The sequence below is a fragment of the Aphidius gifuensis genome, linkage group LG4, assembly GCF_014905175.1.
Source record: "Aphidius gifuensis isolate YNYX2018 linkage group LG4, ASM1490517v1, whole genome shotgun sequence".
Taxonomy (NCBI): domain Eukaryota; kingdom Metazoa; phylum Arthropoda; class Insecta; order Hymenoptera; family Braconidae; genus Aphidius; species Aphidius gifuensis.
In genome coordinates this window covers 6288261-6305992 of record NC_057791.1, presented here as the reverse complement: position 1 = coordinate 6305992, position 17732 = coordinate 6288261, and the positions used below count along the sequence as shown (strand labels likewise).

The following is a 17732-nucleotide window of genomic DNA, read 5'->3' as shown; positions in this document are numbered from 1 at the left end:
ATCAATTGTTGGCCTTACAAGCGACTGATCCCATTCACGAAATTCAAATTTATCAACGTTACCATCATCACCAACATCATCATTATTACTATTATTATTTTGATTATTACGCTTACGATAAAGTGGATATTTAATTGTTTGACAACTTGTCAAACCATCATCTTTTTTATCAATTTTTTTATCCACATTATTTGATAAATTATCATGTGTTAATTGAAAATTACCATTGAGACATTCAATTGAATATTCAGTAAGTCGATCGATCTCCTCGTCTGTCGGTGGTGGTAGTTGATCATCATCATGATAATCTAGTTCATTGTCACTCCAATTTATTGAATTTAAATCTAATGGTGGTAATTTTGCTAATATTTTTTCAACCATTGGATCATGCTTAAATTGTGTTGTATTTTTTGATGATGAATCATTTTTTTTACTACCATCACAATCATTATTAATTTTATCATTATTATCATCACTTTTTGTTAATTTTAATGATACACGATCTGTTGTTGTTGTTGTTTTTGTTGTTTGACTAGATAAATTATATTTAACATCATTTAATGATGAATCACATAAAATTTCTTTAGTTTTTGGTGGTTCATTTTTAGTTTTGGCATTTGATAATGTATAATCAAGAGATGTTTCAGTTGACAATGCACGTGCTGCTTTCAAATCTTCCATAATTTCTCGTGTTGTTTTACATTTTGACACACGTAACATACTTTGAATTTTTTCTTTAATACTAACACCAACATTTTGTTTCAATTGATTTTTAATAACTTTTCTATCTTTCTTACATCCACGTTTTTTTGGACCATCATCAGTAGCTGCAGGTGCAACAACAATATTATTATTATCACCACCACTATTTTTAAAATCATCATTATTATGTATAACTTTTGGTGTTGATGGACTAGGCACTTGCAAATTTATTTTATTAATATTTCCACCATTAATACGTTGTTTTTTAAATAATGATTGATCATCTCTCAATGGTATACCAAGTGATTCTTTTGAATTTTTAGTTTGTTGTTGATTTAATGTAGTTGCTGAATCTTCTTTTCGTAAACGTTTGTTTGAACTGTGAGTACGTGGTACAGCTTCTAGATTTGTACCAGTAGATAATAAAATTGATGAACCTGATGAATTTAATTGATGGTTAACTGGATAATTTGTTGGTAAATTTTTTATTGATAAAGATGTTGGTTGTTGATGCGATGATGATGGTGGTGGTAATAGTGGTTTAGTTATTGATGATAAATTTGGTGAACGAGATCTATTACTGTGTAGAGTCGACAATAAGAGTCTATAATAATAATAATAATTAGCTAGTTGTAATTTATTATATTATAATTATTTTTTACCTTGTAAGGTAGAGATGTTTCATCACGTAACAGTAGTTTATGTGGCATATGATTTCTTATCGTATAGCCAAATTAGCTGAACTTGGTGGTGGCTTTGTGATAATTCTGGCTGTTGGACTGTGTGGCTCGAAGCTATTTACTTGATCTACTAATTGATGACAATGTTTGAGCCTCAATTATAACTGAATTCGTTATGCGGTAACTGGCGGGAATGGGCGGGAATAAACGAGCAATGCTGACAACTTGAAAAAAAAATATCAGTATTACCAGTTGTCTAAAGAAATAAATAGCGGTAAATTAAAATTATTTTTGGAAATTAAATTAATTGGTTTTTTTAATTCTTATTTTTATAAATTTATAGAATAAAGAAATAAGAAAAATATTCGTAGAAATTGTTGTTAAAAAAAGAAAAAAAATTTATTTATCTTATATTGATCATTAGAAATAAATCTTATGTAATGTATAAAATAGATAATTGAAATAATGATCTAGATTTTTATTAAAAACATTTTTTGTTATAACTTATAAGTTATATTAATTAAAAAGAAAAAAGCGTTATAACTTATAAATTAAATAAATTGTTTAAAATGTGGTAGATGGAGTAACAGTTCGGGAAAATATATAAAAGATTTAATTTATTTATTTTTACCCTTTTTTTTATCATTGAATTCAATACTTTTTTGAACGTTTATTTAAACAATAAATTCAACATTTATTTGAACAAAAATTTCAACATTTTTTTAAACAATAAACTCAACATTTTTTTAAAAAATAAATTCAACGTTTATTTCATCAAAAATTTAAACATTTTTTTAAACAATAAATTCAACATTTTTTTTAAACATTTATTTCAACAAAAATTTATCCTGACATAAGTTATAACGCTTTTTTCTTTTTAATTAATATCTAAAGTTGCTCCTATTTTTGGAAGTTGAGCATATACTTTTATAGTAGATTATGTTCGAGTGTAATTTACAACCCAACTCAATAGTCCAAAAAATATAACTATTAAATTTTGCAAAATAGAGGTAATAAATTTTTGAAAATGTGAAATAAAAATAAATAAGATAATAGGACAATAAGACGGATGATGCGTTATATTTTCACTTCAATACTGCAAAAATTAAAGAAAATACATAATTAACAAATTAACAATATTTATAAATGAAATCAGAAATGGCGATTGCCGAGTTCACTCTACCTTACACGAAATATACCCGGATTAATTTTCGAGGGCGGGGCATGTTCATCCAAGTTCGTTTCAATCCTCTCAGGAGACTCTACCATTCCCCCCTCTACTTTCCCAGCTCGCTATTCCCATTTTCATACTTAAGACCCAAGTCGAGCTATCATGAAAAAAAGCTGTCCATATCGAGCTTATAAAATTTCAACTTAGCTAGGTCTTCCGGAAAATCTCTCCGGATTTCTACGTAATTAAGATTTCCGGATTTTTTGTTTTAAAAAACTAAGAAAAAAAAATGTAAAAATCAATTTAAAAAATCAGAAATAAAAGCTAGTTTACATACGAAAACAAAAGAGGAATTTTTTCCAAAAAAATCCGGAGAAAATCCGTAAAAACTTCAGAATAATATCTCCGGAAGTCTCAATTGCGTAGTAAATCCGGAGAAAGTCTGGAGAAATCCGGAGAAAATCCGGAGAGATTACTTCTAACAGGGTTTGCCAGTAAATTATAGTTCTTTATGTACACTACCAGCCCTAAGTGTGAGTAAAATGTGAAGGGAAATATAAAAACTAAACTGAAAAAAAAAAAATAATTTTCTACAAGAGAAATATTTTGGAAGAGGGATTTCCTCAAACTGAAATAAAAGCGATTAGAGTAAACTCGGATGCAATAATAAGTTAATAACGCCTTTCGGAGCGAACTCGGTACCAGCCAGCTATTTCATTGGCTGCTACCGAGTTCGTTCCATGAAATAGCTCTGCTCTCAAAGTTAGCGTATCCCTTCCATACCTGACCAGATGATCAGGTGACCAGGTTCGCAACACACTGCACTGGACCATATCTTAGCATCCGTATTGCAAACGTCAACGCATTGACAAGTCGTGTGAGTTTTCATAAATATTGACGTATAGACACAGTAAAAAAAATGATGGAATATGTGAAAACCCATTGTCAGAGTAGATCTAAAACTGGAGATAATGGTAATTTTGAACGAATTCGTAAATATCGTGGAAATCTACCCAAAAAATCAGTGAATATACTGAAACAATGGTTAATTGATCATCGCGATTACCCTTATCCAAGTGATAGTGAAAAAATTCAGCTAAGTCGAGAAACAGCTTTGACTACTTTACAAGTAAGTATTATTTTTAATTTCAATATTTTTATAATAATAAATATTTTTAAATATTATTTCATATATTTATTTAAAGGTATGTAATTGGTATATAAATGCACGTCGTCGTGTTTTACCAAAACTTGATGGGAATATAAATCCAGACGATTTTAAAATTTCAAAACGAAGAAAAATAGTAACAGGTGCATGTAATCAACCAACAACTGATCTCGATAACAACGATAATAAAAAACGGGATCAGCTGGTTAATAAAAATAGACCATGTACACGTGCTCATAAAAAAAATAACATAATATGCAGGTTAGTTAGAGTACATTTTGCCGTTAAAAGTAAAAATAAATTAATAAAATATAAATTGACATCTGTCTAATTCTGTCATCACTGATACTAATTGAATTTTTTTTTTTAATATTAAAGTGAAGAAGATAGTCTGGATGATTATCTGAGCTCAAACAGTGAAGATAAAGGTACAATTGTTTCACCTTCAACACCAGGAACATTATCGCCACTGCCTGCAGCACCAGCACCATTACAACGGCAAAGATCGGTCAACTTCCCTCCTCATGAGTAAGTCATTTTATTCGTTATATAGTTAAAATTCTAAAATTGAGTTTATCAAATATGAGTTAAAAATACATATGAAAAATATTTTGACAATATAATATGAATTTTTGTCTTTTTTTTTTAAATGATACAATTTTTTGATTCATAACTAATTATCATTTGTTTTAATTTTTTCAGTATTGAAATGGTTGATGATGATTATCAGAACAGGGATTATGAAAATTCAGCTAAAACAACTTGCAGGAAGGTTGACAATAATGGAAATAATGTACAATGCAATTATTTGGAAATGTTAATTGAAGCAACAAGTATTGTAGAGGCAGAAGAAAAACGCAAAAGAAAATTCATGATGGCATAATTTATCATTATTAATAATATTTATATAAACAAAAAAAAAAAAAAAAAAGCTCATATAATTAATTGGCACATTGATGTCTGAGCAAATTAATAATTAGTAATTATTAATTACAAATAATCGTTCATGTATATTATGATTGTGCCTTAATGTGTAAATTAGAAATTAATTCATGATGATTATTAAATAATAATCAATTTTCATTCATCGTCGTGACGATTGAATAAATAAATCTTAGTATTCAATTATGTACAAAAGTAAATATTATAATGTTTTTATATGTTAGAAAAATTGATGCAATTTCTTGTTCTTTTTTTTCCCTATTGGTGTTTATACTGAGTATATTATTGAAAATTACATGTAAATATTCTCATTAAGATTTTGAATTAATTAAGTTTAAAAAACTATATTCATTAACAGTATTCAGAAAGTAAGCATTGGTTTTTCAAACTGCATATATATTTGTAGTTTTAAAAAATGTTTGGTAAAACTCTAGTAGCTGGTAATAAATGGTCTTGCATGGCGAACTCGCATCGTAGATATCTGCCTTAATATTGACAAAAAGTGACATGGTGATTCCCTAGATTGTTCTCAATAATAAGATATGTATCCCAATATATCCCAGTTGAATAAATTTTTGTTCATGTTATATTACATTTATATAAAAAATGTATATATACAATGATTAATAATTAGTAGCCAAAAATATTATTATGCCTTTACAAGAAATAAAACTTTGTTACAAAATATGTAAATCAATGTAAATGATTTTTAACGGTCTGCACATGACACTGAGTGACTGACTAAATGACTCAGTGTCATGTTAGTTTTAGAGAAGGGGAAGAGTGGGGGAAAGCTTTTTCCCTTGGCTAAATAAATAGTAAAAACAGTAAATAAATACTAGTAAATAAATCTATATATCTAGTAAATACTTTGGTAAATCGTATTCTAATAAACACCAATAAAATACCAAACTGTAGTACATACACTATTTATTACAAAAATTAATAATCAATGTTAAACAAATAATTATTACATCAAAGAGTAGTTATTTATTTAGGTATATTCAAAAAAAATCGTCAAAAATTTTGCTACTACTAGACCTGTTTTTTCATTAAATAAATTAATTATAGGTATAATTAAAGAATACAACTAGTTAACTATAGGTATATTATCGATTTTAATTAATAAACTAAAAAAATACAATTTTGCTGGTTAAAAAATTCAACTGTTGATCTCCATTATACTAATTATTTTTTTTACCCGACAATTGTTATCTGATACTGTCTGATACGTCAAAAATTATCAACATACCTAATAATATTTACGATAACTGACTTGTCATTTGCCACACTGTCACATTAAGTACGTCGAAGAAAAAAACCAAAATAATGAGTGATAATATAAAAAAACAAGAAGAACGAAATGCAATTGTACGTAAAAAAATGTTGGATTTACATGATGTAAAAGTTGTTGCAATGCCAAGTGATTCACCCTGGTTACGTCCAGTAAGATTAACATTCACACAAGATGGTAAAAAAAAAAATTGGGATGTTGCACGTATTCATGATAGTGTTGCAATAATTGTATTTAACAAAAGTAGAAAAACACTTGTTTTTGTACGCCAATTTCGTCCAGCAGTATATAATGCAATGCTACCTGAAAAATATCAAAATGTTGATACTAATATATATCGACCAGAGAATGGTTTATCAGTTGAACTTTGTGCTGGTATTGTTGATAAAGATTTGCCAATCATAGAAATTGCTAGAGATGAATTAAAAGAAGAATGTGGCTATGAGGCACCAGCTGAATCATTTGAAAAAGTCATAACTTACAGGTAATTAGTAAAAATTAATATTTATTGACATTCAATTTATCAATAATAATTTGTTGTTTTATTGTTTTTAGATCGATTGCTGCTACATGTGGACGACACACAATGTATTACGTTGAAGTTACTGATGACATGAAAATACATCCTGGTAATTTAATGATTAATTTTTAATCAACATGAAACAATATAAATTAATGTTTAACTTATTTTTTAGGAGGTGGTGACGAGTCAGAGGGAGAACTTATTGAAGTTGTTGAAATGACAATACCAGAAGCAAAAGCTTATATATCATCTGAAGAAGTTTTAAGTCCACCAGCATTTCTCTATGGTGTAACTTGGTTTTTAGCCAACAAAATTAATAGTTATTCATAAAAAATTATTATGTTATTATTATTTAATTTAATAATTTATTTACAATAAAAACGAGAAACAGAGATAAAATTTATATAATTATTTACACAAGATGATATAAATAATAAGCTTATTGTTCAGATTCATCTTTTGTAAATTGTGAACTGACCCAAGCAAGGCCCCATTTTAAATTTGTTAACAAAAATTTAAGTGCCTTTGTCCATTGTTCTTCAGAATTAAATTGAATTCTGTAAATAAAAATAATAAAATATTAAATATACCAATGGTTTTTAGATTTAAAAAAAAAAAAAATTAATTATTAATTAACAAAAATATTTTACTTGATTGAATAAGAATTTCCAGTTGCTGAATCTTCAATTTTTCCTCTATCCATTTTATAAGGCAAACAAAAACCGCTATCACCTTTTTCAACTTGTTCTTTAAATTGTTGAAGACAATCAAGAAAAGCAACCATTGCTGCATCAAATTTAGTATCCCATAAAAATTTAAATCCTCCACTGCCATATAATGGTAATTCTTTTTTTTGATCTAAAACTTCAATGTAACTATGATTACCAAATGGTACAAGACGAAAACGTTGAAATGTTAAATTCATTTTTCTAGCAAGTGATGTTAATAATAGAGTTGTTTGTCCCCATGCTGCATTTATTTCACTCCAATCAACTGGTGCACTTGGTAAACGTCCAAGTCTAAATGAATTAATTGTACCAAAATGTCCAGATTGCCAAATATGAAATGTCGCATTAAATACATTTGTTTTTTTTAGTCTTTCAAGTTGTGATGATGTGTAAGCAAGTTGACACTCTAAGCTAAAATTTATACAAAAAAATATATTTATTAATATATCCAATAGATTATTAAATAAATGGTTTACCTTCGACACTCATCTTCAGCTAAAATAAGATCTCTTCTGTGTCTTGAATATTCTTTCCAATATCTTCGTTCTTCATTCTGCAATCTGTCTCGTTCTTGTTCCTGTTCAGCAATTGCATTTCTCGTAACAGCTTCTTCTTTTCTTAATGCTTCTAATTCTTGAATCATTCTTTCTTCTTCAGCTTTAACATCAGCTAATTCTTTTGTTAAATTAATTAATTCTAAATTTTCATTTCCTTGTTGTTGATCTTCTTCTTCTAGTTTTTTTGAATATTCACAATAATCTGACCATTCACCTTCTGTTAATCGCAATTGTTGATCCATCAACATCAACAAACTGTCAGTACATTCATCACACAATGGATGATCAGCAGCACTTGTACTGCTCAATATGTCAAATAATGTTGCACGTACCTATTAAAATAAATTATTTTTAATGAATATTTAATATTAAAAAATAATTAATTATAGTAATATTTATGTTGATATGATTTTTTCTTACACGTAAATGATGACTTAAACTCTCTGTTTCACCTGAATCACCAACCAACATAAAACCATTTGTACCATTTGCTGATTCAGTCAGTCTAAATGGTGGCACTAAATTTTCAAGACTTCCAATTTGTTGTTCAATTTCACCAACAACCTGTTGTTGTATTGGAACTGTTGAAAAAAAGATTACAATTAATAAATTGTTTAATTATTTGATAGAAAAAAAAAAAAAAAATCAAAATGACATTAATAAAAATAGGGTTATTGTTCAAGGAATAATTAGATAGAAAAAATTACCTACGTGATAATTCAGCCAATGTATGTTCACCAAGTTGATCAAAACTTGAGTCTAATTTTAAAGGTTGTAAACATCTTTGACAAGAAAAACTAACATTACTTTTAATATCAACCATTTTTGTTTAATTAACTATCAGGCAGACTTGACGTTTTTGTTTTTTTTTTTTCTTTTGTTATTGTGTTTAGAGAGTTTATAAATAATACTATTATGACGATTATAAGTTGTCAGCTGATATGTATTGTTGTTACTGTTGTTACCAAAACATTGACTTTAATTTTTTTTTTTAGTATTATTTTTTTTAGCCATTTTTTGTAGAGTCCCTAGAAGATAGTCTGTCATCGGAATTGATTTGTGATTGGTGCGCAGCTGCACAAATATCTCAACCAATAACAAGCCGGTATTTGAAATAAAAAATTTAAAATTCTATAGAAAATCAATCAATGTTTATTAAATTAACTTCTTCGAGTTAATAATAATAAAAATATAGGAGAATTTGAAAAATATAAACCTTCATATTTTTCAATCTGTATCTTGTATTTTCTTTTTTTTTTCCCCTTTTTTAATGGCTTAATTAAAAATCGATGGGGTCCATGAATAATGAGCTCAAGCTGGTGGTGTTCTTAGATAGATAATTACACGTATTTTTTTAGTTTTTCAAACGATTTGTTTAAGTCATTTTCTACTAGTTTAAATTTCCAATTAATTACTTGTTTATATTTCAATATTTTTACTTTTTCTATCCTATTATCTAATCAAGGTCATCTGTATACTTTTCCGCGATCAACTAATACACTTTAAACTCTCAGATACTGCGTAGCTAAATACTGTATCTAAAAATAAAAACAAGGATAAAATTCTTGAGGAAAATATTTTGCATTATCGAACTAATAAAAAATAAATAAATTATCAATAAAACATACGTTGATGTAAGAATAGATAAAAAAAACTTTATGTTATATATAATCACGATCAATATAGTTCAGTTGTTGAATAGATTTCAAATGAGTACAGTTGCTCATTAAAACTTATTATTCACCCGGTTGGATTGACAATTAAAAAAACTATAAAAATGCGAGGAGTAATATTTTTGTTGGCTGTCGTTTTAGAAGCAAGTGTTGTCACAACTCATGCAAGTAAGTTAAGCATCAAATCATCCAATTATTTATGTAATTATCCAATTAATTTTTTCATTATTTTTTTAATAGAAAATGTCGTCTGTTACGTTGCCGATTGGACAATTGGTCGCCCAGGTCGTGCAAGATTTGACATTGACAACGTTGATGCAAATCTTTGCACCCACGTGATATATTCTTTTGTTGGTCTTACTGATAATAATGACATAAAATTACCAGAGAGAGGAACAGATGGTATCAATAAACTCCGAGCTCTAAAAAACATAAATCGAAATCTCAAGACAATGGTGGCAGTTGGAGGAGGTGCGGAAGGATCAAAAAGATTTTCAAGACTTGTTTCATCACCGAATTCTCGAGGACAGTTTATCCAAAATTCGATTAGATTTATGAAAAACCACAACCTTGATGGTCTTGATCTTGATTGGGAATATCCTGCTCAAGGTAACGGTGCAAGTCCCCAAGATGTTCCAAATTATACTGCTTTTGTAAGAGAATTCAAAAATAGTTTTGGCAATCGATATCTCTTGACGGCTGCTGTTCCATCATCCGAATGGACTGCCAGGCCTTCGTACGATATCAGAGGAGTTTGCAACAATCTAGATTTTGTTAATTTAATGGCTTATGATCTTCATAATGCAGAGGATCCTGTAACTGGCATGCAAGCTGGTCTATATGGACCTGGAGCAAATGACAAGGACACTGTTGTAAGTCATCTAAATAAATTTTTTAATAAATAAATGTCGTGGTAAAAAAAGTATACCAATTTGTTATTTAAAAAATCAGAGTGTTTTTAAAAAATTAAAAAATTTACTCTCCTTTAGAGTGCTGGTGTGTCATACTGGATTAATAATGGTTGCCCAGCTAGAAAATTGAATCTTGGTGTACCATTCTATGCTAAAACTTGGACGCTTGCTAATCCAAACTCAAATGGTGTTGGTGCACGTGCATCTGGACCAGGTTCACCAGGGCCATTATCAGGGTCAGCTGGGTCATTGGCCTACTTTGAAACTTGTGCAAAAATTGGTGCTGGTGGCTGGACTGTGAAGTATAATAACGTGAGGAAAACTCCTTATGCATACCGAGGAAACCAATGGATTGGCTTTGAAAATGTCAAGTCAGTATATATATTTATAATTGTAATCAAACAAATTAAAGATTCCATATGCAACAAATAAAGTTTTTTTTTTTAATAAAAATAGGTCACTGAAAGAAAAGGTTCAATACGCCAAACAACGTCAACTCGCTGGCATGATGGCTTGGGCAATAAATGATGACGACTTTCGTGGGTCCTGTGGACAAAAGTTTCCACTTTTGCGCGCACTGAATACAATAAATAATTAAATAATAAATTGATCATTTTGTTATAAACTCTGTACGATCAATAAAAAACAATAAAAACAAATTGTTTTGTTATGTAAAATGTTTTTTAATATTCAAAATTCAAATGTTTATATCGTGTGAATTATGTCAGACTCACCTTTTGCAAACGTACGCTTTACACTATTGAAGCCTCCATTCACAACATGTATAAATGATGAAAAGTTTTAACTATTTTAATATATAAAAACGATTCGATTAAAAAAATAATACGCCAAGAGAGCAAATGATTTAATAAAGCACCATATGGATATTGGATCAAAAAAACTGTTAGCTTGTCCTCATTCTGAAGCATACAACGTGTGCATACATCGTATCGCTTTATAAAAAAACATTTTAATTGTAAGTCATTGATGAGTGCAGACGAGCGTTATCGAAAATAAAAACAGAGATAAAATACATGAGGAAAATAAATAAATAGCTTGGCATAACACAATATTTGTAAATTACATGTAATTAACTCTTTTTATCATGAGGAAACTGATATCACTATTTGACAACAGAATATTTCCATATCAGTATAAGAATAATGACAGATATGTTGATTTATGTATGACGACATAAAAAAAAATGATAAAACTCACTGTTATATATAAATTTCAGATATGATTGTTTGATCATTGAATGAATTTCGAAAGTAAATGATTGCTCGATAAACATTTCGATTCATTTCAATAATTCAATAAACTGACGATTGATCATAATATCATGAAAATGCGAGGAATAATATTTCTGTTGGCTGTCGTTTTAGAAGCAAGTGTTGTGACAACTCATGCAAGTAAGTCAGGAATCAAATCATTCACATATTTATCTAAAAAATTATTTTTTCATTTTTTTTTTTTAATAGAAAATGTCGTCTGTTACGTTGCCGATTGGACTATTGGTCGCCCAGAACCCGGAAGATTTGACATTGACAACGTTGATGCAAATCTTTGCACTCACGTGATATACGCCTTCGTTGGTTTAGGTGATAATAATAATATAAAATTACCAGACAGAGGAGTAGATGGTTTCGATAAACTCCGAGCTCTAAAAAATATAAATCCAAATCTCAAGACTTTGGTGGCAGTTGGAGGAGGTGCAGAAGGATCAGAGAGATTTTCAAGAATAGCTTCATCACCAGAATCTCGTGGACAGTTTATCGAGAATGCTATTAGTTTGATGAAAAACTTTAATCTCGATGGTCTTGATCTTGACTGGGAATATCCAGCTCAAGGTAACGGTGCAAGTCCCCAAGATGTTCCAAACTATACCAACTTAGTGAGAGAATGCAAAGCTAGATTTTCTGGTCAATATCTATTGACGGCTGCTGTTCCATCGTCTGAATGGTCTGCCAGGCCTTCATACGATATTGCTGGAGTTTGCAACAATCTAGATTTGATTAATTTAATGGCTTATGATCTTCATAATGTAGGAGACCCTGTAACTGGCATGCAAGCTGGTTTATATGGACCTGGAAAAGATGACACAGACACTGTCGTAAGTAATTTGAATAAAGATTTAGAAGCAATAAATATGTTTAATCGGTTTAATCAGTATAAAAAAATGTCTTAGAATGCTGGTGTGCGGTTTTGGATTAACAACGGCTGTCAAGCTGAAAAAATTAATCTTGGTGTACCATTCTACGCTAAAACTTGGACACTTACTAATCCAAATGATAATGGCGTTGGTGCACCTGTATCTGGACCAGGTTCACCTGGACCATTATCAGCAAATCCTGGATCACTGTCTTACTCTGAAGTTTGCTCAAAAATTAATGCTGGTGGCTGGACAGTTCGGTATGATGAACAAAGAAGAGTTCCATACGCATTCCAGGGTGATCAATGGATCGGTTTTGAGAACGTACAGTACGTATAATTTAAAAATTAAATTAAAAGTATGTAAATATGGTTCACTTGTAAATGATAATTAAAAAAAAAATGTTTTTGAAATTAAAAATAGGTCTGTGAGTGAAAAAGTTCAATATGCTAAAGATCAGCAACTTGCTGGCGTGATGGTTTGGGCAATAAATGATGATGATTTTCATGGTATTTGTGGTGATCAATATCCACTTTTGCACGCACTGAATACAATCAATAATTAAATAATAATTTGATAGCTTTATTTCACGTTATTACGGTAATAAATATATTACCTAAATATTATTTTGTTGTTATGTTGTTATTTTTTTTTTTAAATTTAATTCTTACATCATGCGCTTCATATATTACAGACAAAGCACTATTGAAAAATGTGTAGACCTATAAATTTATTAATTTGGAAATAAGTCAATATTATAACTTGCATAAAATTGTCTCTTAACACCCCGAGTGGAAATTTCAGTCCGATTCGGATCCAGGTCGGATCCGGTTTACCTGATTACATATCCGAATCGGATCAGGCTGGCCGGATCCAATTCGGACTGAAAATGTAACGCCGGCTAGGCTCCGAATCGGATCCGGTGATCCGGATCCGGTTACAATAAGGACACCGTGGCTAAATCGGATACCAAATTATGTATCCGAAATTACATTTAAATCGGATCCGATTTTACATCCAAATCGGATCCGATTTTATACTTAAACTGGATCCGAATTTCTATTTAAACCGGATCCGAATTTTGTTTTAAAAAAATTTTGATTTAAAAAAAAAAATATATTTGCTTTTTTCAATTATTTTTTTTATCAATCGTTATTAACAATATTTTTATCTTAGAAAATTCAACCTAAACTAAACTAAAACTCCGGATTTTGCGGGGATCGATCTCGCCAAGGCTCGTGCTTGCCCCTCCAAATTCGTTGAGAGCACACTCTCTGAGTGGGCACTTGTAACGAAATATACTATTAAGATGCATTAATTATATTTTTAACTTGATAAAATATAGAGTAAGTTTATTTCATTGACTTTTGACTTTCAGTGTTGACATTTGATACGGAAATAATATGATTGACGTATATAGAAATAAATATTCAGTTATAAGACTTTAAATAATTTCGCAAGTTATCAATAATATTTCACATAATATGACACAAATATGACAGTAAGAAAAATTCTCTACAGAAGTATTTTCAGCTCTGCAATCGAGTACTGCATGTGTGCGTATACGCATATAATCATACATATGAGATAAATTAATATTATTATTTATTTAAGTTTAACAAAGTGCATAGTGTCGAAAAATGATCAATACAAATGTGGTCCTTAATATCATTGCTTTTGCAGTAATTATTTTTTTCGTTGAAGGTTGAACTTAAAAAGTTTATTTTGGAAATAGATTTTTATTTATATTGAATGAGAAATCATACGTTTATATTATAAGGTTGTAATCAGAATCCTTTTTTTTCGAGGTCATGGTAAATTCCAATCAAAACGTATAAACAGTGAAAATGCATCGGATCGTGAATTTCCGTACATGGTATCATTGAGAAGAGATGGAATACATTTTTGCGGTGGTGCTATAATAAGCTCTAGGTAAAAAAAACCTCTATAAATAATCATTAACTTTAATTAATTGTTTTGCCAATTCATTTTTTTTTTTTTTTTTTGTTAGACATATTCTCACAGCAGCTCATTGCTTTGTTGGGAGAGCTGATCCACCATACACAAGAAATTTAACAGTTGTTTCTGGTGCAGTAGAAAAACGATACGGCCAAGTACACAATGTTTTCAAGGTCACAGTTCATTCAAATTTTACGAGGGGTTCTGAAGCGAGATGGCGTGATGATATTGCCGTTGTAACTGTAAATAATTAACTTGATTAACTGTTTTTTTTTTTAGCCAATAATTAACAATTTAATATTGATATTTGATACCATGTAAAGAATTATATTTCTTCAGATTTTCTCTCTTGTTTTTACTGTAGTTTAGATTTCTCGAAGATTTACGGAGTAATACAGACAAAATCCGGAGAAATTTGAGAAAAATTTTGACCATGGTATATTCATATGTGTATATTATAATTTTATTTTCAAGGTAAGAGAAAAGATTATTTTCGACCAACGACAATCATCGATTTTATTGCCAAAAGAAGATACGCCTGGCAATGTCAAAGCTGTTTTAACTGGATGGGGACAACTGTCATCTACTGATCTTGTTGAACCAAGTGTTCTTCAAAAACGTAATGTCACAATTCTCAAAAATAAAGAGTGTAATGATAAGAAAAATTCAAATATGTTAGACACTCAAGTTTGCGGCTACGATGGTAAAGGAACTGGTTTTTGCAATGTAAGCATAAATAATCTGTTTAAATTTTGATTATCAGTAAGAAATAATAAAAAATAAATGGATGCAAATTTAGGGTGACAGTGGAAGTCCACTTGTATACAATGATGAAGTTGTTGGAATTGTTTCATTTTCTGTAAGCTGTGGAATTGGTTATCCAGATTTATACACAAGAGTTTATCATTATCTTGATTTTATTAGAAATGCAATGTAAAGAAAATGAAAAAATAAATATTGGCTTTATTCTTTCGAAATATTAAGAAGATAAATATTGACTATAATATTCAATCGAAATTTGTTTTATTGATTTATTGTGTGCTTAAATTTTGTCGTAAATTTTAGGAAATAGAAATATAATAACTTCTTTAAGTAAAACATATCTCCTAGATTTATACACTTTTTTTTTTCAATTTTCTTTTTTTATTTGAATTTTACTAAGTTTGACATATTTGGAATATATCTTTTTTTCAATTTTGAAAATCATATGCTGATATCAAAAATATTTCTAGTGTTAACACTGATCGAGAGGTACACAACTTCCATCCTTTGCGTAAAAGCCATCATCGCAACGACATCCTCTAGTTGCTTCGGTACATTGCTAAGAAAAAAAAATAATAAAGTCGATAGTAAATTTTATTTATCAGTATATTGATTAGCGTAATTGTATATATAATTTTTGTGGAACTCACCAGTCTTGAACAAAGTTTTGTGTTTGGTTTAGGAGTTTCACAAGTTGGTTGACATGATGCACCACAGTCATTTAAACTTGCATTGGAACCGCAACCGTCATCCGCAACTATAATAAATTATATTAAAACTCATAATCTGATGTATAATAAATTATATTAAAACTCATAATCTGATGTAAAAATAAAAATCAATATTTTAAATTAAAAAAAATAAAAAACCAACGTAATACTTACGAGTGCATGCAAGAATGCAAGCTAATAATATCGCCACAAATAATTTTGCCATTTTTTATTATCTTCAGAGAAGAAAAAGTTCTGAATTCTTTCTGCAAAAACAGCTGCATTTATAAGAAAAAAAAAAATTCTTATCACTACTATTGATAATAGATTAATAAAAAATAAATAAATACATATTATTGTTATTTTATTTTTACATCTTTTTTTAATATGACTCAATATTATTAATTATAAGTATTCGTTTGAACAAGTGGCTTTTACGCCAAGTCTGGAACAAGTGATAAGGCTCAGTTGGTCGTCGATAATATTTGCACTTGACAATGAATTGCTTATCTTTGAATAATTAATTATTTTAAAATCATTCAAAATATCAAATTTATAGATTAATGAATGTAACAGGAATGACAAGACTGATGAATCACGAATAATGCTGATTGATGATTAAAATGTAATTAAAATTTTTAAAATATTTTAGTTGATAAGTTTAGAAAAAGTCCTTGAAAGCTATAATTACATAGTTGAAAGATTTACTTGTAACGTGTTTAGTAATTAGGGTTTTATGAAATTTCGATCTGTTGTCCAGACATCACGAGAGTTTGAACACATTACATGTGTCTCGTTTCTTTTTTAATTTTTAGAGTACGTTTATAAAATAGTCGTTTATATATGTCCGTTCAAAATTCCAAGGGTATTTCAAAGTACCTTATAGAAATAAATATATACCTATATATGTTTAATATGTAGGGTTACCACATGTATCGAACGCCAAATCAGGACATTGTGTCCAGCCCCCCCCCCCCTTAAATAAAAAAAAATTTAACACGGAATTAAGTATTTCTTTTTTAATAGTTATAAATAATGTTCATATTAAATATTTATTTATTATTATCGATTTTTATTCAGTCCCGTGACTTTTTAGCAGAACTAAATTTTTTCAGTATACTTTCATTTTCTAATTTTTTAAAATATTTAACAAAAATCAATACATGAATTTTCAAAATTATATAATACAATTATTTAGTGTTTATATTTTTTACAAGAAATTCCGTTTCTTCCACTCGATTCATTGACTGTGCGTTTATCATCGAAAATACTCTATTACAAAAAAAAAAAAAAAATGCCAAATCAGGACATGTCCTGATAGAATTCGGCATATGGTAACCCTATATTATTAATATGTCTTTAAATTTTTTAAATTTCCATTATTTATTTGTGCTTATATTTAATTAAAAAACTTATTTTAAAAAATTCGAAATTCATTAAATATTTATATGAAAGAAAAAAAAAATTAATTATTCAAAAACTCAGTGTAAGGGTACAAAAAATAAAAATACTATTGGATTTAAAAATAACCACATTATCTAATTATTTTTCCAGATAAAAAAATAGAAAAAATAGAAAAGGGAACCCGAAGAGACATGGTAAAACGGTAAATAAAAGCCCGCTAACATTCCTAATATGATAGGTAATATCACGTATTTATCTGACTTGATCTGACATGCATAAACGTGACGTCATGGGACGTCATACCTATATCATATGACATAAACTGACATAAACACGTCATTTACATAATAAACAGTGCTTTGTTATTTCAAGAAAACTAAAAATAAAACCCCAGTA

General features: G+C 28.9%; 7 protein-coding genes across 8 annotated transcripts; 5 read left to right on the top strand and 2 right to left on the bottom strand.

The window, feature by feature from the left end:
* The first annotated feature begins 3472 nt into the window (after positions 1 to 3472).
* Positions 3473 to 4604, top strand: LOC122853796 (homeobox protein PKNOX2-like). The gene is made up of 4 exons (XM_044154217.1): positions 3473 to 3682; positions 3759 to 3982; positions 4100 to 4249; positions 4424 to 4604. The coding sequence occupies exons 1-4, from the start codon at positions 3473 to 3475 to the stop codon at positions 4602 to 4604; spliced, it is 765 nt and encodes a 254-aa protein (XP_044010152.1).
* Positions 4605 to 5476: 872 nt separating this feature from the next.
* LOC122854919 (uridine diphosphate glucose pyrophosphatase NUDT14-like) lies at positions 5477 to 7065 on the top strand. The gene is made up of 3 exons (XM_044155956.1): positions 5477 to 6441; positions 6513 to 6586; positions 6653 to 7065. The coding sequence occupies exons 1-3, from the start codon at positions 5993 to 5995 to the stop codon at positions 6808 to 6810; spliced, it is 681 nt and encodes a 226-aa protein (XP_044011891.1). The 5' UTR covers positions 5477 to 5992; the 3' UTR covers positions 6811 to 7065.
* Positions 6920 to 10705, bottom strand: LOC122854917 (beclin-1-like protein). 2 transcript variants are annotated; one of them, XM_044155954.1, is made up of 6 exons: positions 9394 to 10705; positions 8477 to 9303; positions 8186 to 8346; positions 7685 to 8097; positions 7131 to 7619; positions 6920 to 7037 (listed from the first exon to the last, which is right to left on the bottom strand). In XM_044155954.1, exons 2-6 carry the CDS (start codon positions 8586 to 8588, stop codon positions 6920 to 6922), a joined length of 1293 nt encoding a protein of 430 aa, XP_044011889.1. In that variant the 5' UTR covers positions 8589 to 9303; positions 9394 to 10705. The 2 variants fall into 2 exon arrangements, with proteins under 2 accessions (XP_044011889.1, XP_044011890.1); XM_044155955.1 differs by lacking the exon at positions 9394 to 10705 and having other exon boundaries at positions 8473 to 8589.
* Positions 9543 to 11008, top strand: LOC122853795 (chitotriosidase-1-like). Its single transcript, XM_044154216.1, has 3 exons — positions 9543 to 10322; positions 10428 to 10720; positions 10806 to 11008. The coding sequence occupies exons 1-3, from the start codon at positions 9543 to 9545 to the stop codon at positions 10945 to 10947; spliced, it is 1215 nt and encodes a 404-aa protein (XP_044010151.1). The 3' UTR covers positions 10948 to 11008.
* Positions 11009 to 11582: 574 nt separating this feature from the next.
* On the top strand, positions 11583 to 13127 carry LOC122854916 (chitotriosidase-1-like). The gene is made up of 4 exons (XM_044155953.1): positions 11583 to 11761; positions 11831 to 12462; positions 12538 to 12830; positions 12925 to 13127. Exons 1-4 carry the CDS (start codon positions 11692 to 11694, stop codon positions 13064 to 13066), a joined length of 1137 nt encoding a protein of 378 aa, XP_044011888.1. The 5' UTR covers positions 11583 to 11691; the 3' UTR covers positions 13067 to 13127.
* An 854-nt stretch (positions 13128 to 13981) lies between these two features.
* Positions 13982 to 15723, top strand: LOC122854914 (chymotrypsin-2-like). The gene is made up of 5 exons (XM_044155951.1): positions 13982 to 14205; positions 14310 to 14433; positions 14513 to 14702; positions 14935 to 15186; positions 15260 to 15723. Exons 1-5 carry the CDS (start codon positions 14142 to 14144, stop codon positions 15395 to 15397), a joined length of 768 nt encoding a protein of 255 aa, XP_044011886.1. The 5' UTR covers positions 13982 to 14141; the 3' UTR covers positions 15398 to 15723.
* On the bottom strand, positions 15465 to 16227 carry LOC122854915 (chymotrypsin inhibitor-like). The gene is made up of 3 exons (XM_044155952.1): positions 16107 to 16227; positions 15873 to 15979; positions 15465 to 15781 (listed from the first exon to the last, which is right to left on the bottom strand). Exons 1-3 carry the CDS (start codon positions 16156 to 16158, stop codon positions 15695 to 15697), a joined length of 246 nt encoding a protein of 81 aa, XP_044011887.1. The 5' UTR covers positions 16159 to 16227; the 3' UTR covers positions 15465 to 15694.
* Between the last annotated feature and the right edge of the window lie 1505 nt (positions 16228 to 17732).